The 24595-nt window shown below is 45.0% G+C and overlaps 3 protein-coding genes across 5 annotated transcripts; 1 reads left to right on the top strand and 2 right to left on the bottom strand.

Annotated features, from left to right (window-relative positions):
* Positions 1-839: 839 nt before the first annotated feature.
* Positions 840-5068, bottom strand: LOC121711751 (glial fibrillary acidic protein-like). 2 transcript variants are annotated; one of them, XM_042095582.1, is made up of 11 exons: positions 4800-5068; positions 4422-4590; positions 4102-4251; positions 3584-3703; positions 3345-3440; positions 2920-3054; positions 2633-2743; positions 2337-2447; positions 2103-2227; positions 1387-1863; positions 840-1131 (listed from the first exon to the last, which is right to left on the bottom strand). In XM_042095582.1, the coding sequence occupies exons 1-11, from the start codon at positions 5006-5008 to the stop codon at positions 1047-1049; spliced, it is 1788 nt and encodes a 595-aa protein (XP_041951516.1). In that variant the 5' UTR covers positions 5009-5068; the 3' UTR covers positions 840-1046. The 2 variants fall into 2 exon arrangements, with proteins under 2 accessions (XP_041951516.1, XP_041951517.1); XM_042095583.1 differs by having other exon boundaries at positions 1039-1126.
* A 4049-nt stretch (positions 5069-9117) lies between these two features.
* On the bottom strand, positions 9118-16132 carry LOC121711750 (desmin-like). Of its 2 annotated transcripts, none has more exons than XM_042095580.1 (12): positions 16109-16132; positions 14332-14729; positions 12645-12813; positions 12369-12518; positions 11857-11976; positions 11618-11713; positions 11258-11392; positions 10959-11069; positions 10657-10767; positions 10426-10550; positions 9632-10174; positions 9118-9481 (listed from the first exon to the last, which is right to left on the bottom strand). In XM_042095580.1, the coding sequence occupies exons 1-12, from the start codon at positions 16115-16117 to the stop codon at positions 9397-9399; spliced, it is 2052 nt and encodes a 683-aa protein (XP_041951514.1). In that variant the 5' UTR covers positions 16118-16132; the 3' UTR covers positions 9118-9396. The 2 variants fall into 2 exon arrangements, with proteins under 2 accessions (XP_041951514.1, XP_041951515.1); XM_042095581.1 differs by having other exon boundaries at positions 9118-9476.
* ccnc (cyclin C) lies at positions 15634-24283 on the top strand. The gene is made up of 12 exons (XM_042095585.1): positions 15634-15791; positions 16690-16796; positions 17458-17542; positions 17877-17946; positions 18079-18130; positions 18370-18425; positions 20146-20181; positions 20631-20722; positions 20999-21066; positions 21350-21429; positions 21575-21693; positions 22648-24283. The coding sequence occupies exons 1-12, from the start codon at positions 15760-15762 to the stop codon at positions 22700-22702; spliced, it is 852 nt and encodes a 283-aa protein (XP_041951519.1). The 5' UTR covers positions 15634-15759; the 3' UTR covers positions 22703-24283.
* The last annotated feature ends 312 nt before the right edge of the window (positions 24284-24595 follow it).

The raw sequence follows: 24595 nt of genomic DNA, 5'->3' as shown, positions 1-24595 counted from the left end.
TACTGAAGAAGAAAGCAAAGTCTACCAAGTTCGGCCATTCTTCATCTAAATCTAGTTTATAACGATTATATAAGAACACTTTTGGGGTCAGGTGTCCTCCCAGTGTCTCCATGGTTTACAAAAAAAAAGTGTTGTGCCCTCAGTAGTGTCAACATTGTTTCAGTGCCCTCTAGAGCAAAGATTCTAGAACAGAGCTCTGTTCTAGAATCTTTGCTCTAGAGTGCCACTTCAAACAATATGTTTGAAGAATTTGTCTCAATGAGTGTAATGCAACATCCTATCATGTGCCCCGTAAAATGATCTATCCTTGGCTTCCCCGTATGTGTGCCATTATGGAGTGCCCTCTATGTTGCCCCTACACGACAGTGTTCCAAAGGGTGTCAGTTCTAGAATGGAATGCGTTGGAATGCAGCCCTGTATTGTACTACAGCAGGCCTACTACCACACTAGGTCCTCCTCTAGTGGATAAAATGTGATGCATTGAAATATAGTGTGTCCCTATCACAGTAACAACAAAAGTGTTAATTTGATTCCTACAGAGTCGAATATAACTGCTTCAGATAACATTTGGTCACCCCCGAAATCAGTGTAAAATGTATTCTATGGTCAGTGTCAGATTTTTAGAGTTAAATCTGCCTAATATTGTGTTACAATTAACAATAACATGTGTAAAATTATTTAACACTGTAGTCACACTGTCAAGAGTAATATGATTACACTGTATAGAATAAATGTAACTACATATTTACTTGACCATACCCTTGTTTCACATCCCTCTAAAGGCAACTAGTAGTTCTTTTCAAGAAGACATGACACAGACAGGACTCAAGACTTGAGAGTAATTTGCAGGTTTGTTTATTTTTTCTTTGCATGGTGTGTCATAGGAGGAGAGGACCCACAGGAGAAATGAAGCAGGTTTACAGGTTAGTCGTGGCAAGGAGCAACTGACACCGAAGAGGAATGAAGGGGATACAGGAGGGTTGCCATGGATACAGGTAAACGCTTCATTTGGCATTTGGGGGTCGGGGGGAGGGTGTTCCTTCTTCCTACAGGTTGTCAGCTGCTCTAGAGATTGTGAAGGTGCGTTCCTGTGTGTCGCTCAGAATCTCGTCCTCATCAGTCTTAACTGTTCTAAAAGCACGAAAATAGAAGTTAAATTCCTTCCTCACACTCACACACTCACACTTCTTGGTTCTCCTGGTTTACACTCAGCCAAACATTGGGAGAATGACATTTCATGGTGTGTGTGTGTGTGTGTGTGTGTGTGTGTGTGTGTGTGTGTGTGTGTGTGTGTGTGCGTGCATGTGCGTCTGTGTGTGTTAACATGAAACACAATGGCAAATCCCTTGCTGCCGTGCGGAATGCTTCAGAACGACGTGAGTTTACCTGATCAGGAGGGTCTTCCTCTCGGTTGTCTCCACCAACTGCTCCTCGGAGAATTCCGCCTTGCTGCTGGAAGACATGGACATCGCCCCATTGGTGGAGGTAACGGTCTTGGACATCGCGTTGGACGAGGACATCATGCTGGACATGCCGTTGGACGAGGACATCATGGTGGACATGCCATTGGTGGAGGAACACATACCACTTGCCATAGCGGCGCCTCCAGCCATATCAGTGCCCATCTTGACACTCATGGCACCGGCACTGACACTTTTGCCACTAGCGCTGCCGCTGATGGCGCCCATACCCATACCCATGGCACTGCCAGCACTCATCCCACGACCACTCATGCCCATGCCCCCAGCACCCATGGTAGCCATGCCACCTCCCATGCCACCACCCATGCCGCTGCCTATCAGAGACATGCCACCATGCTGCACCATGGTGTCCAGACGAAGGTCCTCACCCTCAATCAACTTCCTGCAAAAAAGTGAACAAGAGGTATGAGTTTGGTGCCCACACTTGTGCCAGCAGTGGAGCACTGTGAAGAGATCACAGGTCATCAGTAGGTGCTGTAACAGCCTCTCAAAAGATGTACATTAAGTGAAACTTGTTGTGTGTATTCTCCTAATTAATTTATTGTACCTCTCCTAACAAAAAGTCTCCTAACAAAAAGTCATTGGTCTGATCAGAATAGATAACATGAAAAAACATCTCACCTGTAGGTGGTGATCTCAATTTCCAAGGCCATTTTGATATTGAGCAGGTCCTGGTATTCTTTCAACATCATGGTAATCTTTGATTTGATGCCCTGCAGTTCCAGCTTCACAGCCTCAATTCTGGCCTGAGGGACACAAAGCATTGATCAGTATGAGACAACTAAGATGGCTGCCTAGTGCTACTAGCCATGTTGATGATTATGGTGGTGTTGGAAACAAGATGGCTGAACTCACCAGAAGGTCTTCCTCCTCCTTCTTGTAGCGTTCCTGGGCCTCACGGATCTGAGCCTCCAATCCCTCATTCCTAGTCTTCAGTGCCTCCAGGTCACGTTCCTTGTTTGCAATCTACATACACACACACACACACACACACACACACACACACACACACACACACACACAAACACATACAGTAAACACACACACACACCATGAAATATTCTCCCAATGTTTGGCCGAGTGGAAAACAGGAGACCCAGGAAGTGGTGTTGCTCCAGTTAAAGATGAGAATCATTAGAGCCCCCACTCACATCTCTCTTCACCCCTGTGATCTCCTCTCTCACGCTCCGTGATCTATCCACATGCCTTGTTGATGCTTGATTCATGTCCTGGAATTTGTTCTTGTACCAAGAATCCATTTCCTGCCAAAGCGCAGACAAATAGTGGGTTACATCAGACCAAATTTACAAAGAAAAATGCCATCTTTGTCTAGATTTTAATGTTTAACAGTTAATCTCCTTTTGAAGCAGTGTTTGTCATGTTCAAGAGTTTCCTAATTTTTCTACCACAGGCTTCTGAGCTATGTAGTGCAGACAACCTGTAGGTTCTTGGCGGCGATGCTGTCGTATTGTGCTTGGATGTCCTTGAGCGCAGCCGACAGGTCGGGCAGGCCGAACGCCACGTCCACTTTAGAGATGCCACCGTAGATCTGAGCCATCAGTTCTTCAATTTCCTGAGGACAGCAGATACCCATAGTATGTCAACAACAACAGCAATCCTAAAGGCCATCATCACAAATGGTTTAGGTGCACCTGTGTTTTGACTAGCACAGTGGGAATAGGTTAGTTAGATCATGTCTGAGTGAATTATGGGTTCAGCATCAGTCATCTTCATCCTCTTAATGAGTGTGTCCAATTAAGATGTGTGTGTGTGTCTGTGTGTATCTGTGTGTGTCTGTGTGTGTGTGTGTGTGTGTGTGTGTGTGTGTGTGTGTGTGTGTAGGTGGGGGGAATTGTACAGTACTTGCTTGTGAAGCCTCTGCAGGAACTCCAGCTCACGCTCCAGGTTGTCCAGTTGTTTCTCCAGGGCAATGCGGGCAGCAGTGGCAGCATCAACATCCTGAGGAGCAAATAAAAATAAATAAAAACTACAACTACCACTAGTGATCAGTTAGGAACCATCCATAGCCATAGATCTGGACATAAGAGGACATAGAGGTGAAAAGAAATAGAACAGAGCGAGCAGGCAGTGTGGCCACTTACCGGGCGGAATGCTACAATATCCATCTCAACCTTCTTCCTGGCCTCCACAGCCTCCTCATACTTGACCTTCAGCATCTCCAGCTGACCAGCCATGGCATCCTTAGCAGCAAAGGCCAGATCCTACAGGAAAGGCCAGAGGAAGAGAATAGAGGTCAAGAGGAGACCTCAGTCATCAACTGAACTTGAACTTGCGATATGAAATGAGCTTCTGTTTCTTTCTGCATTTCTTATTAATGTCACTGTGCCATGTTGCTTTGGAATCACAGGGTTTGGTGATTCCAAAGCTACAACATGGTGTGTGAAGTGACTTACAAAACCACTCCAGAACATCATCAAGTGGATGGGACGTGGTAGGACAACAATCTGCATCCAAACTCTTGCCTCCCCTGCCTCTGCACTACACCGCACTAAACCTCATCACCACACCCTGTCCACCCAACCCTGTCCAACCCCACACACACTCATTTGCACGTTCTCACTAATTAGATCCTCGGCCCCCTCCAGTCTGTCCCACTCACCCTCTGCATCCTCATCTGCTCGGCCACTCTCATCATCTCACGCAGCTGCTCCTCATACAGCTTACGCAGGCCAGACGGCTTGGTGTAGCGGTTCTGGATAGCATCAATCTCTGCCTCAAGCAGCTTGTTCTGGGACTCCAGGGAGCGCACCTATCACGCACACACACACACACACACACACACACACACACACACACACACACACACACACACACACACACACACACACACATAGGGTCAGGATTAACATCCTGAAGACAAATAAGAGTCGCTAAATTACAGGAGGCAAAAAAAGTTGAAAAGAGAAAAGGCTTTCTTACCTTCTCAATATAAATGGCCAGACGGTCATTGAGAGTGACCATCTCCTGCCTCTCGCTGATACGGGTGCTCATGAAGGCCTGGTTCTCAGCGGCCGCTGCATCCAGGTCCACGCCTCCCATGCCAACACACAGAGCAGCCATGCCACTCATGCCACCCATGCTGGCACCACTGTGAAAGCAAACAGCCTTACTGCACAAGGTGTATAACCAAATTTAAGAGTATCTGACATTTGTGATGATGTGTTCTGTGATGGTGTGCATTCTGTCCTATCTTATACTGACAGCAAGACACTTGGTGTGTGCCTTTGCGCCTTGGATAATAGTTTTCTAGAGTCTTAGTTTGTCATCTGAGTTGAGTGAAAAGTTAAGCAGGCCTACCCAGCCATTCTGCGGGAGCCGGACATCGCTCTCCGTCCCATGGTGCCGTTGCGGCCGTAGCTGGTGGAGCTGGCCGAGCGAGTGCGGTTGTCCCTGCGCGTTGGAGACGGGCTGGAGACGCGCACCTGGAGAGAGGTGGAGGAGGAGGCAGCCAGAGCGCCCTCGAAGTGGCGCCGGTACGAGGAGATCCTTTCCGGGCTTCGACTCATGATGACTCCCTGGGGTTGGTTGCTTTGTTCCTTCCGATGCTGGTCGTTGATGACACACTGTCCGTCTCCTTCCAACGGCCCTTTTTATACAGTGGTAGTACTTTGGCCCATCCTATCGTGCGCGCCAGCTTGGAGGAATCTCGTACCTCAATACAGCACAAGTGTGAAAGTGCCCCTTCAGTCATTTAGCAGACACCTGCGAAGAGGTTTAAAAATAGTGGGGTGAAAAGGTGTTGTCAACAAACTATGGGTAGTCCTCTCCCTTGATCAAAGGACAAATGCAGGCTATCATATCAGCGTCGGATATATGCAGATGATATTCAGACTGAAACCAATAGATTATTGGGTTTATGCATGAATGGAGAGGCTACTACCTGAATGACAAGGACCAAAGAGATACCCAATCCTCCTATAATAAGTCTATGTCATCACCTGGAAAGTGATCTGTGGCAGGCTCGCTGGGTCATCTCCATGTCTATATGTGTTTATTGTTGGGTTTATTGTTGGGTCTGATCAGGCTGCAGTCATGATGATCAAGAGCCCATCAAGTTCGGTCATTCTTCGGTAGCACTTTATAATAAGGTGCCATGATAAATAGAAAAGTAGTCATTACCTAACCCTTTGTTAATATTTGTAAATTGTTACTAAAATATCTATTTGGCACAAGTTGCCCCACAATCCAAACACCCAATAATAATAGTTAATAGTTACACCATAGTTACTGGTAAGAAATGCAATGAAATTGTATTTGTAAAGATGTAAAGTGCATATTGGACATTGGGGAGGGATTATTGAGGGATTGGGGAGGTGGGTTGTGGCATAGGCTGTGTAGAGATTGTGTGTGAGCGTTGGGGGTGGGGGGAGGTGGGTTGTGGTTTAGGCTGTGTAGAGATTGTGTGTGAGTGTTGGGGGTGGGGGGAGGTGGGTTGTGGTTTAGGCTGTGTAGAGATTGTGTGTGAGTGTTGGGGGTGGGGGGAGGTGGGTTGTGGTTTAGGCTGTGTAGAGATTGTGTGTGAGTGTTGGGGGTGGGGGGAGGTGGGTTGTGGCATAGGCTGTGTAGAGATTGTGTGTGAGTGTTGGGGGTGGGGGGTGTTCGGATTGTGGGGGCAATAAAGACAGAAAACTATTAACTTGTGCCAAAAAGATATTTTAGTAACAATTTACAAATATTAACAAAGGGTTAGGTAATGACTAGTTTGCTATTTATTATGACACCTTATTATAAAGTGTTACACATTCTTCTTCTAGATCTATAACGGTTATATAAGAACACTGGCGGGCTCAGGAGTCCTCCCAGTGTCCCCATGAGTCAAATGCCCTCAATACTGTCAAAAATGTTTCCGTGTTTCCCTCTAGAGTGCCACAAATTAGTTTGTGAAGAATGTGTCTTGATGAGTGCCCTACTAGGGTTGTAAACATAATGCAACACCCTATACTTGCCGTTCCCTATGTGTGCCCTTCCATTGGAAAAATGTGTCATTATGTAGTGCCCACCAAATTATGACACTTACAGTACAGAAAGCGTTGGAATGCAGCCCTGTAAATTGTGCTATATGTGAGAAAGCATAAAGAAGTGCCAACGTTGCTCCTCTAGTGGATAAAATGTGATGCAGTGAAGTGAAGTGTGGCCCTATATCACAGTAAAAACTAGAATGTTAATTTGATTCCTACAGAGTTGAATTTAACTCTGCTTCAGATGACATTTGAAGAGTTCAGATTAAAAACTCTCTAAATCTGCCTCTAAATCCATCATTTTCTTTTAAATGAGCCTGTTTTATCAGGCTGCTACTGTATAGGTTTTTGCCTACAAATCGATATTTCAGACCAGGAAGAGACTGGTGTTTAGCGGGTTTTGAAGCAAAATTATTTGATTAAAGTATAGTACAGTATGTGCGGAGAGCATTCACATCGTTATCTCATTTTTGATGACGGTGGTGTTTAGAGGATTTTACTATTGAACCCTTTTGGTCCCACTCGAAGTCAGTGTATGATGTATTCTATGGTCAGTGTCAGAATTTCAGAGTTAATTCTACTCAATATTGTTTTTATATTAATAATGAAATGTGTAAAAATATTAAACATTGTAGTGTAGCCACACTGTTAAGAGTAATATGATTACCCTGTATGTCGGCTCTATTTAAAGAATTACACTTTAATGTGTAATATAATATTGGACCTTAATTTATATACAGTGTCTTTGTTTTAAATCTAGATTATATGATGCAGTGTTCCTGAATTACTGCAATGTATCTAATATCAAATGAAAAAAAGACAATAACACAACATGACAGTACCAGCATTTATTGTAAAGGTCTTAATAATTTCATTACAAACCCATTGCCCATACTTGCCTCGTCTATAATCAAGTGGAGTACAGTTTCCTAATGGATGCCCCTGCAGTGGGAAATGTATGATAAGTGCCCTTACAATGGGCTAAACCTGAAGTTCCCTACAGGGGCCTTTCTCATGGAAGAAAACAAATCATGAAATGCCCTCTTAGCACTGCGGCACTATGAAGTTCCCTTGCAATAGAAAGGAACAAATCGCAGTAAAAAATGAGATATAGTGCCCTACAGTCTTCCTTACCATGTGCACTTTAGGGAAGCTTTTTCCAAAGTCAGCGCCATGATGACGTGGGTCTAGGGTGCCACCAAATATTTTTTCTGTATCTGCAGGTGGCAGGTAAGTTAGGCTAATATCTAGCTGATATTTTGATGTAATCTCATCTGCACTGTCCATCTTTTCATTTTTCAATGGGCACCGTAGGCCAGGGCATTCTGCGTTACAATAATAACACAAGCAGTCAGGTCACTGCAGACCCTCATAATGGTAAGGAAAGTGAAACCAAAGTCCAAACTTTAGATCCTGATCTGTATCCAAATTACCATGAATATGAGATATGGTGACCCTCACCAGTCAAGAAGTCAGTCAAGAAAGTTATGCAAGTGGACACACAGACACACACACACACACACACACACACCTTTCATGCCATGGCCAAGAGGGTCAATAATTGAGTTATCTTGTTTCTGACCATTTGGCAAGAGCAAGGTAAAAAATAATTTAAAAACTATGAGAACCATTTAGTCTTAATTCCAAAATTCTACATTTAGCTGCCAGAATTTAGACATTTCCTGGGGTAGGTCACCTGGAACCCCTTCCAGTTCTGACCTACCAATACCTCTGTTTTTTAGTCAGGTTACACCATGTTCAGCTAAATATGTTTGTTTGCAGAAAGTTAACAGTTTAAAGCATTTTCATTTTATCAGAGGTATTGTAATATTTTACACAGTGTTCATTTTTTATTAAGGATGAAAACTATTTCATCATACTTGATACATCATGAGGTCAACAAACAGAATTCCTGTCAAGATTCAAGATTTGTGCTCGATTGTGTTTTAAGCCCCCACCATCGACTTCAAGGCAATGCTGTGACTGTCGACTTCAAGGCACCTAACCTTAACCCTAACCCTTGTCTAACCCTAGTGCCTTCCATGCAGCGCTGCCTGGAAGACAACATTGGGGGCTTAAAACGCCAAGTTGGGTACAGTATGTAATGCAAGCCCATATGAATTGTGTTGTCCACACCATCCCTGCTGGCCCAACAGGGGGTCCAGCAGGTGACCTGGGATGTTCAGTCGTTCAGTGCGACAGGCCTACAGATGTTCAGTCCTGTGATGGTGGAGCATTTAAAGAAGGATGGAACACTATCACAGTTCAAGAGATTTGTTGAATATCTATGGGAGGATAGGAGCCAATTGTTCAGCACGTGTTTTCAGACAGGAGGGAGAAACCTGGTGCTTTCTTGATGTCTTGGTGCTTTCTAAATCTGGTACTTTTGTTCGCTCATCCTTGTATTTTATTGGTTGTATATCCTATATATTTAATGTTTTATGAGTTTTCCAGTTTCTTAAATCTTTTTATACTTGTTTCTTTTGATTATTTGCATCTGTAAAGCCCTTTAGTAGCTACAGCTCCTGTAGTTTTTATGTTTCTTTGTGCTTTAAAGGAATGTGATTTGACTTGACCTGTTGACCATCCCTCTAAAATCAACTTGCCATTTTCAAGAAGACATGACACAGACAGGACTCAAGACTTTAGAGTAATGGTTTGCAGGTTTGTTTATTTTTTCTTTGCATGGTGTGTCATAGGAGGAGAGGACCCACAGGAGAAATGAAGCAGGTTTACAGGTTAGTCGTGGCAAGGAGCAACTGACACCGAAGAGGAATGAAGGGGAAACAGGAGGGTTGCCATGGATACAGGTTTACAGGTTAGTCGTGGCAAGGAGCCAACCAACCGACACCGAGGAGGAAGGAGGGTTGCCATGGATGCAGGTAAACGCTTCATTTGGAGGGATGGGTGAAGATGAAGATGGTGGGTGCTTCTTCCTACATGTCGTCGGCCGCTCCAGAGATTGTGAAGGTACGCTCCTGTGTGTCGCTCAGAATCTCGTCCTCATCGGTCTTAACTGTTCTGAACGCAAACAAAGATAGGGGTTAAATTCCATCCTCTCCTCACATTCCCAGTGTGTGTGTGTGTGTGTGTGTGTTTCCTGAGTGACATGAAACTCATCAGCAAATCACTTGCTGCCATGCGCAAGACACCAGATCAATATGAGTTTACCTGATTAGGACGGTCTTCCTCTCGGTCATCTCGACCGCCTGCTCCTCAGAGAATTCCGCCTTGCTGCTGGAAGACATGGACATCGCCCCATTGGTGGAGGACACGGTCTTGGACATCCCGTTGGATGAGGACATCATGGTGGACATGCCGTTGGACGAGGACATGGTCTTGGATTCCATCTCCATGGACCCCGATGTCTGGGTGGCGCTCATGGATGAACTCGTACCACTTGCCATAGCGGCGCCTCCAACCATATCAGTGCCCATGCCAACGGCGCCCATGCTGGCACTCATGGCACCGCCACTGGCACTTTTGCCACTAGCGCTCATAGCGCTGCCACTCATGGCGCCCATACCCATACCCATGGCACTGCCATTCATAACACCGCCAGCACTCATCCCACTTCCACTCATGCCCATGCCCCTAGCGCCCATGGTAGCCATGCCACCTGCCATGCCACCACCCATGCCGCTGCCCATCAGAGACATGCCACCATGCCGCACCATGGTGTCCAGACGAAGGTCCTCACCCTCAATCAACTTCCTGCAAAAAAGTGAACAAGAGGTATGAGTTTGGTGCCCACACTTGTGCCAGCAGTGGAGCACTGTGAAGAGATCACAAGTCATGAGGAACAGAGTTCAGTAACAGCCTCTCAAAAGATGCACTGAATGGACACATTAACTGAAACTTGTTATGTGTATTTTCCTAATTAATCTATTTCGGTTATCTATTGTATTCTACTGACAAAAAGTAATTGGTCTGAACAGAAGAGATAACATGAAGAGACATCTCACCTGTAGGTGGTGATCTCAATTTCCAAGGCCATCTTCAAATTGAGCAGGTCCTGGTATTCTTTCAACATCATGGCAATCTTTGATTTGATGCCCTGCAGTTCCAGCTTCACAGCCTCAATTCTGGCCTGAGGGACACAAAGCATTGATCAGTATGAGACAACTAAGATGTTCGCCTTGGAACAGTTTGGGACTAGTGCTACTAGCCATGTTGATGATTATGGCTGAACTCACCAGGAGGTCTTCCTCCTCCTTCTTGTAGCGTTCCCGGGCCTCACGGATCTGAGCCTCCAATCCCTCATTCCTAGTCTTCAGTGCCTCCAGGTCACGTTCCTTGTTTGCAATCTACATACACACACACACACACACACACACACAAACACATACAGTAAACACACACACACCATGAAATATTCTCCCAATGTTTGGCCGAGTGGAAAACAGGAGACCCAGGAAGTGGTGTTGCTCCAGTTAAAGATGAGAATAATTAGATATAATAATAATTAAAGATGAGAATCATTAGAGCCCCCACTCACATCTCTCTTCGCCCCTGTGATCTCCTCTCTCACGCTCCGTGATCTATCCACGTGCCTTGTTGATGCTTGATTCATGTCCTGGAATTTGTTCTTGTACCAAGAGTCCATTTCCTGCCAAAGCGCAGACAAATAGCAGATTACATCTTGATCTTGACCTGACAGATTATTTTGAATGACATTGAAATGACATTTACAGAGTAAAGTGCTGTCTTTGTCTAGATTTTAGTGTTTACCAGTTATGAAACAGAGTTTGTCATTTTGAAGAGTTTCCTAATTTCTAGCTATGGAGTGCAGACAACCTGTAGGTTCTTGGCGGCGATGCTGTCGTATTGTGCTTGGATGTCCTTGAGCGCAGCCGACAGGTCGGGCAGGCCGAACGCCACGTCCACTTTAGACATGCCACCGTAGATCTGAGCCATCAGTTCTTCAATTTCCTGAGGACAGCAGATACCCATAGTATGTCAACAATAACAGCAATCCCAAAGGCCATCATCACAAATGGTTTAGGTGCACCTGTGTTTTGACTAGCACAGTGGGAATAGGCTAGTTAGATCATGTCTGAGTGAATTATGGGTATCAGCATCAGTCATCTTCATCCTCTTAATGAGTGTGTACAATTAAGGTGTGTGTGTGTGTAGGTGGGGGGAATTGTACAGTACCTGCTTGTGAAGCCTCTGCAGGAACTCCAGCTCACGCTCCAGGTTGTCCAGTTGTTTCTCCAGGGCAATGCGGGCAGTAGTGGCAGCATCAACATCCTGAGGAGCAAATAAAAATAAATAAAAACTACAACTACCACTAGTGATCAGTTAGGAACCATCCATAGCCATAGATCTGGACACAAGAGGACATAGAGGTGAAAAGAAATAGAACAGAGCGAGCAGGCAGTGTGGCCACTTACCGGGCGGAATGCTACAATATCCATCTCAACCTTCTTCCTGGCCTCCACAGCCTCCTCATACTTGACCTTCAGCATCTCCAGCTGACCAGCCATGGCATCCTTAGCAGCAAAGGCCAGATCCTACAGGAAAGGCCAGAGGAAGAGAATAGAGGTCAAGAGGAGACCTCAGTCATCAACTGAACTTGAACTTGCGATATGAAATGAGCTTCTGTTTCTTTCTGCATTTCTTATTAATGTCACTGTGCCATGTTGCTTTGGAATCACAGGGTTTGGTGATTCCAAAGCTACAACATGGTGTGTGAAGTGACTTACAAAACCACTCCATAACATCATCAAGTGGATGGGACGTGGTAGGACAACAATCCGCATCCAAACTCTTGCCTCCCCTGCCTCTGCACTACACTGCACTAAACCTCATCACCACACCCTGTCCACCCAACCCTGTCCAACCCCACACACACTCACGTTCTCACTAATTAGATCCTCGGCCCCCTCCAGTCTGTCCCACTCACCCTCTGCATCCTCATCTGCTCGGCCACTCTCATCATCTCACGCAGCTGCTCCTCATACAGCTTACGCAGGCCGGACGGCTTGGTGTAGCGGTTCTGGATAGCATCAATCTCTGCCTCAAGCAGCTTGTTCTGGGACTCCAGGGAGCGCACCTATCACACACACACACACACACACACACACACACCAAACACACACACACACACACACACACACACAAGCTCAGAATTAAGATCACATATGAAGACAGGCAAGAGTGGCTAAAGAAGCTTTCTTACCTTCTCAATATAAATTGCCAGACGGTCATTGAGAGTGACCATCTCCTGCCTCTCGCTGGTGCGGGTGCTCATGAAGGCCTGGTTCTCAGCGGCCGCTGCATCCAGGTCCACGCCTCCCATGCCAACACACAGAGCAGCCATACCACTCATGCCACCCATGCTGGCACCACTGTGAAAGCAAACAGCCTTACTGCTCAAGGTGTATAATCAAATTGAATATCTAAGGGACTGTACGATATTTAGCGGGGGGGGGGTCGCCAGACGATCGGGTTAAAAATGTTCTGCCTGGCCCTCCCCCCTGGTCAAACTGGTCGAAAAATGACGTTTACAAGGTTAAAACGGCCAGCAAATGTCATAAGCACACATACACACACACGAGTAGGCTACACACCAGTGTTGCGCGGGTTTGGTCACAAGCGGCCCGCGGTCGCCAGATATTTTAATCAACCCGACCGCAACTCGGACCGCGAATATTAATTAGGACAAAATTATATATATACGATCCGACCCGCTTATTTACAAAATGTGTGCTTTTGGTTATAGCCTGCATGCAGCGTGACAGTAGTCCATTTCTGTAAAACAAACTAATTTATTTGCGAAACTTTATGCAGTAGAACTACACGCAGTAGGCATGCAGGACCTAATGTTTGCGCAGGAGAGAGAATGAGAATAAGAGCGCAAGCACGCACGCAACCACCAAGGATTAGAACGGATAAGATTTGGCCATGGACACACATCTTTCTTTCGAAAACAGAAATGGTTAGGCAAGAGAGATACATTGCTGGTCAAAACGTTAGCGTAAGAACTGGTTTCAAATGCTGAATGAAGCACAAAGCTTTACTAAAGCACACCCACTGTTTAAAGTCACAAACACAACGAACAAAGGTAACTTTTATGCATGCGCGAACCTATACATACCGGTAGATATGGCTGTGTAGTCTGTGCCATAACATTTATTCCTGCAGGCTGCCCGTTTCGGCTGTCATACTTTTAAATGGCTTCGCAAGAAGTAGGCCTACATAGACCATAACTTGTACTACTGTCATCTTCTTTAATAACTTTTCCCAATATTTCCTATAGCCTATATCGCTTTTCCTGAAGGGGTGTCTTTATTATTTTAACTCGCGTCTTCAGCTTCTTTACTGTTGACTTTACTGTACTGATGCTTTACTGTATTGATGCTAGCCTTCTCGTGATATTTTAAGTAGGCCTATTTGTAGAAATATATATATTTAATTCATTCCTAACTGACCCGCCCGCAAATGACCCGAATATCATTAAAATATTTTGTTTATGACTCATAACCGCGGGTGACCTGCAAGCTTACGAGGGGGGTTGTGGGAGATTCAGGTAGGGTTGCGACTTTTTGGACTCGCCCACTCTGTCAAAGAGACGTGAATCATGTTTTGGCCTACAAACCTTTTAAAATATCGAAAACGGATCATGGATCAGGAAAAAATAATTTTCCTCGGCCCTCCCCCCAGGCCAAAAAATTGCTCCTGGGCCTTCCCCTAACCCGGTAAATGTCGTAGGCCTACAGTCCCTAATATTTGTGATGATGTGTTCTGGGTTGCATGCATTCTGTCCTATCTAATACTGACAGCAAGACACTCCGTATGTGCCTTTGCGCCTCGGGAAACAGTTTTCTAAAGTCTATGCTTGTCATCTGAGTCAAGTGAAAAGTTACCCAGCCATTCTGCGGGAGCCGGACATCGCTCTCCGTCCCATGGTGCCGCTGCGGCTGTAGCTGGCAGAGCTGGCCGAGCGAGTGCGGTTGTCCCGGCGCGTTGGAGACGGGCTGGAGACGCGCACCTGGAGAGAGGTGGAGGAGGAGGCAGTCAGAGCGCCCTCGAAGTGGCGCCGGTACGAGGAGATCCTTTCTGGGCTTCGACTCATGATGACTCTGGGGTTCGTTGATTTGTTCCTTCCGATGCTATTCGTTGATGACACACTGTCCCTCTCCTTCCAACGGCCCTTTTTATACAGTGGTAGCTCTTTGGCCCATCCTATCGTGCGCGCCAGCATGGAGGAATCTCGTAGGCCTACCTCAATACAGCATGAGCGCGAAAGTGCCCCTTCAGTCATCTAGCGGACACCCGCGAAGAGGTTTAAAAATAGTGGGGTGAAGAGGTGTTATTAACAAGCTATGGTCCTCTCACTTGATCAAAGCACACATGCAGGGCATCGTACCAGTCTCTGAAAGAGATAGCCATCATACAGGGAAACTAATAGATTATTGGGTTTCCGCATAGAATGGAGAGGTTAGGTTACCCGAATGATAAGTACCAAACAGATATCCAATCCTCCTATAATAAGGCTGTCATCACCTGGAAAGTGAACAGGCTCGCTAGGACATCTCTATTTCCATATGTGTCATAGTTTATTGTGTTTATAGCAACCCGGTTGTGCAGACTGATCAGACTTCACAATTAGCCTACTGTTGACTGTGCGTACTTGGTCTTCGGAGGAATGTAACGACTGGATGGATTCATGTTCGTAACTTGCTTGCGTCAGCGTCAGTATTAAAAACCTCTGTTCAGGCGTGGTCCATGCAGATTTTTTGACTTAGTCATAGCCTGCTCCCTGCATAAATTCGTGCAATCGAAAAATAAAGCTATTCTAAAACACCTTGGCCTTCCATAGCCTAAAAATACATGAGCCAAATGGCTAAGCCCAGGTCTCTCCTTATGAAACTGTTTTCACTCCTCAGTTTTAGGTCTAGGAAGGTCGTTTAACCTAGGTTGTTTTAAATGACAGCATTTAAAGCAGTTTGCAATGTCCTAATACAGCCTTTTTGTGCATCAGAGCTGTTTATCATGAAGGGTTTCTTTTGAATAAATGTTATATTGTTTTATGTTTGTTTAATTCCGTTGTGCGAAAACTAAAGACAAAGTAAAGGGAATCCAAAATTGAAGCTGTCCAGATATTACTGTAAATGACATAGGCCACCGGAACTAATATTATGGGAGGCACACGCAGCTACCCGGTTCGAGGTATGCTGGACTCGCTTTCTAGGGGTACTTCTACTCTGAAGTGTTTATAACTAATACTAGCAGATATTGTGTTGTCTATAAAACTTGGTCCAAATTATATTTTCTACCTCACTTTAAACGTGATGGCGGGGAACTTTTGGCAGAGTTCGCATTAGTAAGTATTTTGTAAATATGTCACACATTTAACATTTTATTCATGAAGCTTCGGCTTTGTTATTGAGCTAGCATCTGAAAGGATGCTATCGATTGCTAACGTTAACTAGCTGCAATAGGCTAATGCCTAAAATCGCTTTTGTTAGTGCCATCCTACTAGGTCGTTGCTTATTAAATAGAAGACACCGTGATACTTGAAATGATAGCAATGAGATTAATATGCCTTGGAGGGTGATCACGGAGGGTGATTGCAAAACGGTCGCTAACTAAATTAGCATAGTGTTTAGATGGCTAACGTCCGTGATATTGTGAACTTACGTTATCCATCTATCAGCTAGCTGACTTGCAGACAGTAACGTTAATGTTAACGTCAGCCTTTCATGTCAGATCTGAATGTGAAGTAGATCAGCTGGCTTGGTGCTTTGCAATGAACATTGTTTAAAAGTCATATTACTTTTTTTAAAGGTTGGTTAGCATTACTCAGGTCGTGAAATAATCAGACATAGGGCCTACGCGACCCTTTCAATATGGACCCTTTCAAGAGAGTTCCATTATCAGCATCATAGTTGGCCCCGCAAGACTTCCTTTTTAACATTCCATATGTTATCTTAATGTAGAGGAAGTAGATTGGGTCCCAAATAGAACGTTCAAGCATTGTTTTTGTTTTTATTGATGAAAGGGTCTATATAAAATGAGCAAACTAATGTTTATGAAAAACCCTCCGCCAGGCTTCTGCATTTTTTTAACTATGCTCACTGTGGCTTTGTATCATTTGTGTCCCAATCACGAGATGGCCCCTCTTGAATGACTGAAGGCTCTGGAATCTTTTGACATTGCTGTACATTTTAGGTTTGTGTTGTTATTTTAATGTGTTGTCATAATGTTTTGTGGTATTTTAGCTTGCAATGGGTCTTGGACAAGCAAGACCTGATAAAAGAGCGTCAGAAGGACCTGAAGTTCTTGACGGAGGAGGAGTACTGGAAGTTGCAGATCTTCTTCGCCAATGGTAGCTAGGCTGTTCATTAAAATAACAATACATTCAATCAAATTCTCCTCCCAGTTCAGATTTCAGCAAGACCATCTGATACAGCAACACAACACAGCATACCATTAACTCACCACTCACCTTTTTGGCTATACTATAGGAATACACTTACACAATAAAAAGATACAGAAAGTATGCTGCAGGGGAGCTTTGAACATTCTAACAGATTTTGTTACACAACAATGTAAAGTTGTGTAACGAGGGGTAACATAGGTACATACCTGGTAATTTTTTCAAAATTTTTTGAGATCTAAGTGCGTGGGCCCTGGTTGAACTGACGTGGAATGACCCCAAAGGTTGATGATGAAAGTTCTAAAATTCCATGTTAATGAACGGAATTTAATGAACGGTAACCTTTGACCTCCACTTGGGTTTTCATGTGGCCTCATCGTGGGCCTCATTCAGTACAGAAGCATAAGACTCTTTAGAACGTTCAATTTCCAACATTCCCGTACTGGCTTAAGGGTTAAATTATCTTACAAAACCCTATGGGCTCTTAGTTGTACCCATCTGTAGAATGCAGGAGTGCAAAAGGGTGTCCGTTGACAGTGTTCTCCCTCTGAACCCAGAGAGATTGTCTCATGAACACGAGGGGTTTGACTTTTCTCTGGGTGTGTTTCAGTCATTCAGGCCCTTGGGGAGCACCTGAAGCTTCGACAGCAGGTCATTGCCACGGCAACTGTTTACTTCAAGCGTTTCTATGCCAGGTAAGCTCCCATGGTAGTGAGGGTGGTGCTGCCACATGGTAATTAAAAAATGGGCCATCGTCAGCACATTTCAAAAGCAAAGCAACCAGAATGAACCGCAACATGCTGTAGATTTAACCAAATATGAGTCTGTTAAGGGATGACCTGACTAGAGTTCTGTTTACTACACATGGTCTGGCACCAAAAAGCACTTTCCATGCAGATTCTGGTTCTTATTTGAACATGACTGCTGCCATTTTGACTAATGTTGAGCTTCTTTTCAACACACTGGAAGAGGGTGATGTCTGGATATATATGTGTGTGTATATGCAGTGTTTTTGATGTTTGTCTGCAGGTACTCTCTGAAGAGCATTGACCCTGTTCTCATGGCCCCCACTTGTGTTTTCCTTGCATCAAAAGTTGAGGTAACCTTTGACCTCCATTGGGGTTTTCCTATTGCCTCATACAGTACAGAAGCATAATACTCTTTTTTTTTTTTTTTTTTCTCATGCTTTGTTTCTCCTCACATATACTCTCTTGCTTTCTTTCTCGTGAAGGAATTTGGTGTGGTGTCCAACACTAGGCTCATTTCTGCGGCCACCTCTGTGTGTAAGTGACTATAAATTCTGAACACAGTAGAATCCTGCCGCTGATGAATTTCATTGTTAGACGCTTAGGCAGTACTTGATCAACGTTAGTTGACATCAGCATAACCTGTCGCATGTATGGTACTGTCTGTGTACAAAAGTCACAGTGAAACTGAAACATGTGCACGTCTCCTGATGTTGATACTCATGTTGTTTTTAAATGAAAGTGAAAATAAACTGACTTGATTTGATATTTTGCAGTGAAAACACGCTTTTCCTATGCCTTTCCCAAAGAGTTCCCTTACCGAATGAACCATGTAAGTAACACCTATTTGGATAGGTTCAGTTAACCCACAAACATATATGTGCACATTCAATGTGGAGAGTGTGATCTAGTGTAATACCTAGTCCTGTGATGTCATCTGCTTGTAGATGGCAAAATAAAAAGTGACTGTATTAGAATGTGTGCCTTGTTTAGTTTCTGCAATTGTGTGTGTGTGTGTATCAGTGGTCCCCAAACTTTTTCTTCCGAGGGCCAGCTCACTATGCCTGGCTGTAAGAGAGGGCCAGAGACTCGGAGTATATCAGTAACCATAAATAGCTTAGTGCTGTGAACAACAGCAGCCTACCTTAGTTGAATATTCTATTACATTATCATATAGGCTACTGCAATTTAATACCATTGTTAGCTGTGTTTATGTTGTCATCATGCCATATCAGTGTAAAATACTAATAAAAAGACTTTAGCATTCCCAAAAGTATTAGCAGGGAGTCCCAAAAGTATTTCATTCAAAATGTGTGAACTCTGAACTCTGTGTCTTTGCATACACAGCTCAAGTTGTGAACAAACAATATCCTACAAATAATTTAAAGTTCTCAAACTATGAGAGTTTTATGAAGTGCTGGCAAAAACATCTGAAATCACCTGATGAGAACTTTCTGAACTCTATGAACATTTAAACGAGTGAATAAAAAATAGAAATAATTATCCCAGAAAGTCCCAGAAATATGACTTGAATAGAAGTTAGTTAGTTATTAACAATTAATTGATAAACTTTTAAAATACTTTGAGCACTATGCAGTCAGCATAGGCCTCTTACATTGTTTGCAGGTAGGCCTACATTTCATTCCGTTTTCAATGGCAAACGCGAAACAGTGCCAAAACAACCACCAATGGACAAAAAGAGTGTTACATATGTACTATATATCGCCATAGAGAATGAATGGGGGTAATTACGGAGGTCATAGATTGACGATGTTGTACTCCCGTGCGGGCCAGATGCTATACACGGACATGTTTTGGGGGGACCACTCAAAATGAGGTGGCGGGCCGTAGTTTGGGGACCACTGGTGTATATAAACGTGTAATTGTGAGTTAGATTGGGCTTCTGTCGTGTGTGTGTGTGCGTGTGTGCACGTTCCCGGCGGCCTCTCCTCCGCCCAGCTCCATTAGTCAATCCGGCTCTGGGAGTTTGTCGAGTGGGGCTGCCCCGTGGCGTCACATTCCGCCCAATGTGTTGCCACCCACCTGCCAAAACTGGCAGAGGGTTGAGGCTGTATGCCACTGCCCTGGCATCCCCCTCCCGTCTCAAACACCCCCCCAACACCCCACACACACACACACACACACACACACACACACCACCACCGCCACCAATTCCTCCCTCCTCCCTGCCCACCCGCCCGCTACTTCTTCTCAAGCCAGTGCCAAGTGCTCGGCTATCTCCCGCGCCCGCTTATTAACTCTGGTATCCAGGCAGTGGGCGCGGGAGCGAGGCGGCCGTCGCTGGCGTTCCACCTGTCCAATGGCCGTGTGGAACATGTATTGATGTACTGTAAGTGCTGCGAAGTCATTAGCGGCGGCCGGGCATCCGCTCAGCAGCGCACTGAGGCACGCCGGGGCCATCCATCCACACGCCTAAACCTCCCCGCGTTGTGGCACGGCTAGCTTATTTCCGACTCTCCCCTTGTGTTTGTTACCACTGTCCACTGCGTCTCTCGGCCGGTCCTCATGCTTTCCTCTTTATCGCTCCACAGATTCTCGAGTGTGAGTTCTACCTGCTGGAGCTCATGGTAAGAGAAGTCTGGCTTCATGTCAAACTGCGTTGTGATGTAGAGAGAGGAGTTCTCTTCTCTCATTGTCCCTTGCTCTAGTTTGAAAGTAATTAAAGAACTCATGACGAAATGTTATGCACATATTGTAGCCTTAAGCTGATGATACATGGGGCAACTTTTTAAGCAATGTTGCTGGGCAATGTTCCTCATTATTGTGGTTCTGGCATGGTCCCATTGATATTGGCCAACAATTTATTTACTGACAACTTTAATCATCGGTGGGCAAATCCTCATGGTCATCCAATCAGAACAAATGGAATTTGTTATGTGGTTGCCAGGCAACATTGCTCAAGTCGACCCATGTATCATCACCACAAGATCTTATTTGGAAGTTGGAATAGTCATTGATTGATTAAATGTTTGATGAAGTGATTGATTGATTGATTGTTTTCCTATATCCTTGACAGGATTGCTGTCTGATTGTGTACCACCCTTACAGACCACTTCTGCAGTATGTTCAAGACATGGGGCAGGAGGACATGTTACTACCTCTGGCCTGGTGCGTACATGCCACTTGTAGTCAGGAGTTGTGTGTGTGCGTGCGTGCGTGCGTGTGTGTGTGTGTGTGCGCGCGCGTGCGTGCCACTTGGAGTCAGGAGTTGTGCGTGCGTGCGTGCGTGCGTTAATGTGTATTTGCCTGTCTCATGCCACTCCAACTGTAGTTACCTGCACTTTGTGTTTGCGCATCCTCTCCTGTCCAAATGTGTGAGTCTGAGTGACAGTGAGCGTCTGTTTTTAAATGTTGTATCATATCAGTGTGTGCCTCTGTTTGCAGGAGGATAGTGAACGACACGTACCGAACGGACCTCTGCCTGCTTTACCCTCCCTTCATGATCGCCCTGGGTAATAAAAAAACTTGTTCTAGAACGGATACTTCCGGTCTTTGATTATGATACCGCTGAATACCATTTGAGTGTGAAATTAATGATTTATGAATAGATTATTATATTCTTCATTGCGCTGCCTTTGTTTGATAAAACCTTGCCAGGTATATCTAGTACTCTGCCTTGCCTAATAACACCCTTTAGTTGTTCTAAATCACTGGAACCTACAGCCCCCTACCCCTTGGTTACCCTTGGGTCTGAGTGTAACATTAAATGTCTTCCCCCTTGTCCTCCTCCTCCAGCCTGTCTGCACGTGGCGTGTGTGGTCCAGCAGAAGGATGCCAGGCAGTGGTTCGCTGAGCTGTCTGTGGACATGGAGAAGGTCAGCATAGTGGTCAAAGAAGACTGAAATAGATATGATATGAAATGATAGATGTAATATAAGATAATGAAGCCACCTGCCTCTCTAGCATATCCCAGGATGCTGCTGCGAGTTTTGACATGCTGTCTGATGGCTACATTTGCAGATCCTAGAAATCATTAGAGTCATCTTGAAGCTTTACGACCAATGGAAGAACTTTGACGACCGGAAGGAAATGGCCGCCGTGCTCAACAAGATGCCCAAGCCTAAGCCTCCACCCAACAGGTTAGCAAGATGCCCAAACCTAAGCCTCCGTCCAATAGGTTAGCAAGATGCCCAAATCTAAGCCTCCACCCAATAGGTTAGCAAGATGCCCAAATCTAAGCCTTCGTCCAACAGGTTAGCAAGATGCCCCAACTTAAGCCTCCACCCAACAGCTTAGAAAGATGGCCAAATCTAAGCCTCCACCCAACAGGTTAGCAAGATGGCCAAATCTAAGCCTCCACCCATACCAATAGGTTAGCTGGATGGAGCCCCACTCAACTACATTCCACTAGTCGGGCCACAGAGGGAGCGTTTCAATCTTCCTCTCACCAGGCCCCTCACCAGGCCCCTCACCAGGCCCCTCACCAGGCCCCTCACCAGGCCCCTCACCAGGCCCCTCACCAGGCCCCTCACCAGGCCTCTCTTGGCCCCTTTTCGGCTGTGCTCCTAATAGAGTGCATGTTGCCATCCTAGTGCTAAGAGGGACACCGTATGAGAGTTAAGCCATTTACAAACTTGTCATTACCAATACTGTGCCAATACTACTTGTCAGTACCAAGTACCAATACTGTGTCTTAATCATGCACTTGTAGTCCTCTAGATGGACTAGAAATTGATGTGTGTTGTGGTCCTCTGGCGGACAATAGATCTGAGGAAATGAGCATGCATACTATTAGGATATTTCGGCTTCTGTGTCTGCTGGCTGAATTTCAGCCTGATTAAGTAACTTCTTACCCCCCCCCCCCCCCCCCCCCCCCATGCACTGAGGGCTAATCAATGGGGAATAGGTTTAGCATAGCAAACAATGAACTCTGGAGAGCACTGTCATTTACTCTCTGCCATTTGTAAAACGCAGTGTGGCAAAATGTATGAAGCTATGCATTCCACTTCTGTATATTTTGTGTGAGTATATTCCCTTGATACTGGAGTCCACTCATTTTTTTTTTCTCTCTCTTCATGTGTCTTCCCTTCCAGCGACAATGACCAGAGTTCCAACGGCAACCAGAACAGTTCCTACAGCCAGTCATAGAGTCAGTGCCAATAAGCTACCCAAGAGACGTCCAATCAGCATCCCCCTCTATCTCTGTTTGTCCCTCCCCATGTGGGTGTATGACACCCCCTGAGCCTATCAGAGGAGCAGAAGCAGAGAAACAGACTCATATTGTGCCTGACCTTAGATGATGATGTGACCTCCCGGGGGGGGGGGGGGGGTGAAGCCTTGGATTGGTATGGTATGGGTGGAGGAGTGGAAGGGAATGTGGAAGGGGTAGGGGTAGTTGTGCTTGTCTGGGGGTTGTGGGGTAGGGGTAAAAGAACGTTGATGATCCTGACTTCCTTGAATAAACCCACAGAGCACCTGTTTTAGTGGGAGTTCAGTGGGAACAAAGAAAACTTGATCATTGCTGTGTGTGTGTGTGTGTGTGTGTGTGTGTGCGTGTGTGTACGTGCGTGTGTTTGTGTGTGTGCATACGCGTGTGTGCACGTGTGTGTCATATGGGATGTTTTCATTCCTCAGGGAGTAGAGCAGTCCTTTTTCATTTTTCCTAAGCGGACACACATCACCAACTGATTGGCTGGCAGGCTGTTTGTAACAGCCGTCTGATTGGCTTCTTGAATGAAAAGACAAACCCACGAGGAAGCAGAGCCGTGATCTGATTGGACACTGATTTGTGATGTATAGTTGGGGGTTTATGGGCAGTGTTTGTGTGACGTCTGCAGCGTTTTTGATTCCTCATCCAACCCAACCCTCTCACTGCTCCCTTCATAAACCATCCCTATATAGTGCCCAGTGTTTATTTTCATTTCTGCTTAATCTAGTTTAGCTCAGAATAAATTATATAAATATAATATCAATCGTTGACTGATCAACCCAAACATATTAAGCTCTCTCTTTTGTGCTGATGTTGATGTACTGTAGTGGTTTGGGTGATTTTTAATCTGTTTTAGTGTGTTGTGATGGTGACATGCTGGTTTAAATCATTCCTGGTATTCATTGCTGTTCTCAGATCGGCTGTAATGATTGTGTGGGTGCTTGTGAGGGTGAGTGAGCGAGAGACAGAGACACAGGCCTTATGTACAGTTCTAACCACTGTTTACCATTGACAAACTATAGGGGCTCACCTATATGAGTTGACCAACTGTGACCGACAGCCCTGTTTAAAAAAACATATCACACATCCCCATATTTGCCCAAAGTCTGCTCGCTCTCTTATAGAAAAGTAAAATTTACTGTTGTGTGTAGACATCTTTTTTTTCTGTTGCATGTCTTACTTGCTTTGAAATATCTGCCTCTGTGTGTACGGGGATGCCTTGTGAGAGAAAATTGGCTGACCGATTGGTGGAATCTGAAGACAAACCAAAATACCACCTGGACCTGGTCACAGCAGATGTTTTTTTTTTTTTTTCATTCATGTATTGATTATTTTGTTGTTTTTCCAGTTTGTTTCCCTTTACTGCATTGAACTTCCCCTTAGGGGTGACTGTGATTTTAAGTGGTCAATATTCGAATTCACTCCATTTATCTCACAAACCACGCTTTTGCTGTTACTTGAAAGTTGGGCTAAGTTAACCGATCTCGAGTAATAAAACTGAACCATTGTGGTACAAATAATTTGCCTGGGCGTCTCTGTCAGCAGCTCGAGGTTAAGCAAATGTCCCCCTGATGAGTCAGAATGTCACTTACATGATTAAACCAGAGACTGCAGCGCAGCGACACCTGCTGTTCGGTTGGCGGTGTGTGCGTCCTGTTGTTTACTTTTGCAACAGGACAGAAGCTGTTATGTAATATTCAGAAATCAAAAGGACCCTGCCATAGGTAGCGCTAGGTGGGGTATTGTTGCTCTAATAGGCTATGTGATGATAGTTTGAGGTGCTGGAATGTGATGTGCTATTGACATTTTTCAAGGATAAGCGGAGATGGACA

This window comes from Alosa sapidissima, chromosome 6 (assembly GCF_018492685.1).
Source record: "Alosa sapidissima isolate fAloSap1 chromosome 6, fAloSap1.pri, whole genome shotgun sequence".
Taxonomy (NCBI): Eukaryota; Metazoa; Chordata; class Actinopteri; order Clupeiformes; family Clupeidae; genus Alosa; species Alosa sapidissima.
Note: the sequence above shows the minus strand (reverse complement) of the source record. Positions and strands in the feature narration are given on the sequence as shown.

What these genes read in the sequence shown, in the direction of transcription:
- LOC121711750 (XM_042095580.1), bottom strand. An exon ending in TCACAGGGGCGAAGAGAGAT is followed by an intron (nt 10,768 to 10,958) that starts GTGAGTGGGGGC and finishes GTGTGTATGTAG; the next exon opens with ATTGCAAACAAGGAACGTGA. An exon ending in AGGAAGACCGTCCTAATCAG is followed by an intron (nt 9,482 to 9,631) that starts GTAAACTCATAT and finishes GTTTGCGTTCAG; the next exon opens with AACAGTTAAGACCGATGAGG.
- LOC121711751 (XM_042095582.1), bottom strand. Translation starts at nt 5,008, where the DNA reads ATGAGTCGAAGCCCGGAAAGGATCTCCTCGTACCGGCGCCACTTCGAG. An exon ending in TGGCCATTTATATTGAGAAG is followed by an intron (nt 4,252 to 4,421) that starts GTAAGAAAGCCT and finishes TGTGCGTGATAG; the next exon opens with GTGCGCTCCCTGGAGTCCCA. An exon ending in ATATTGTAGCATTCCGCCCG is followed by an intron (nt 3,441 to 3,583) that starts GTAAGTGGCCAC and finishes TTTGCTCCTCAG; the next exon opens with GATGTTGATGCTGCCACTGC.
- ccnc (XM_042095585.1), top strand. Translation starts at nt 15,760, where the DNA reads ATGGCGGGGAACTTTTGGCAGAGTTCGCATTA. An exon ending in TTTTGGCAGAGTTCGCATTA is followed by an intron (nt 15,792 to 16,689) that starts GTAAGTATTTTG and finishes GTGGTATTTTAG; the next exon opens with CTTGCAATGGGTCTTGGACA. An exon ending in CCTAAGCCTCCACCCAACAG is followed by an intron (nt 21,694 to 22,647) that starts GTTAGCAAGATG and finishes CTTCCCTTCCAG; the next exon opens with CGACAATGACCAGAGTTCCA.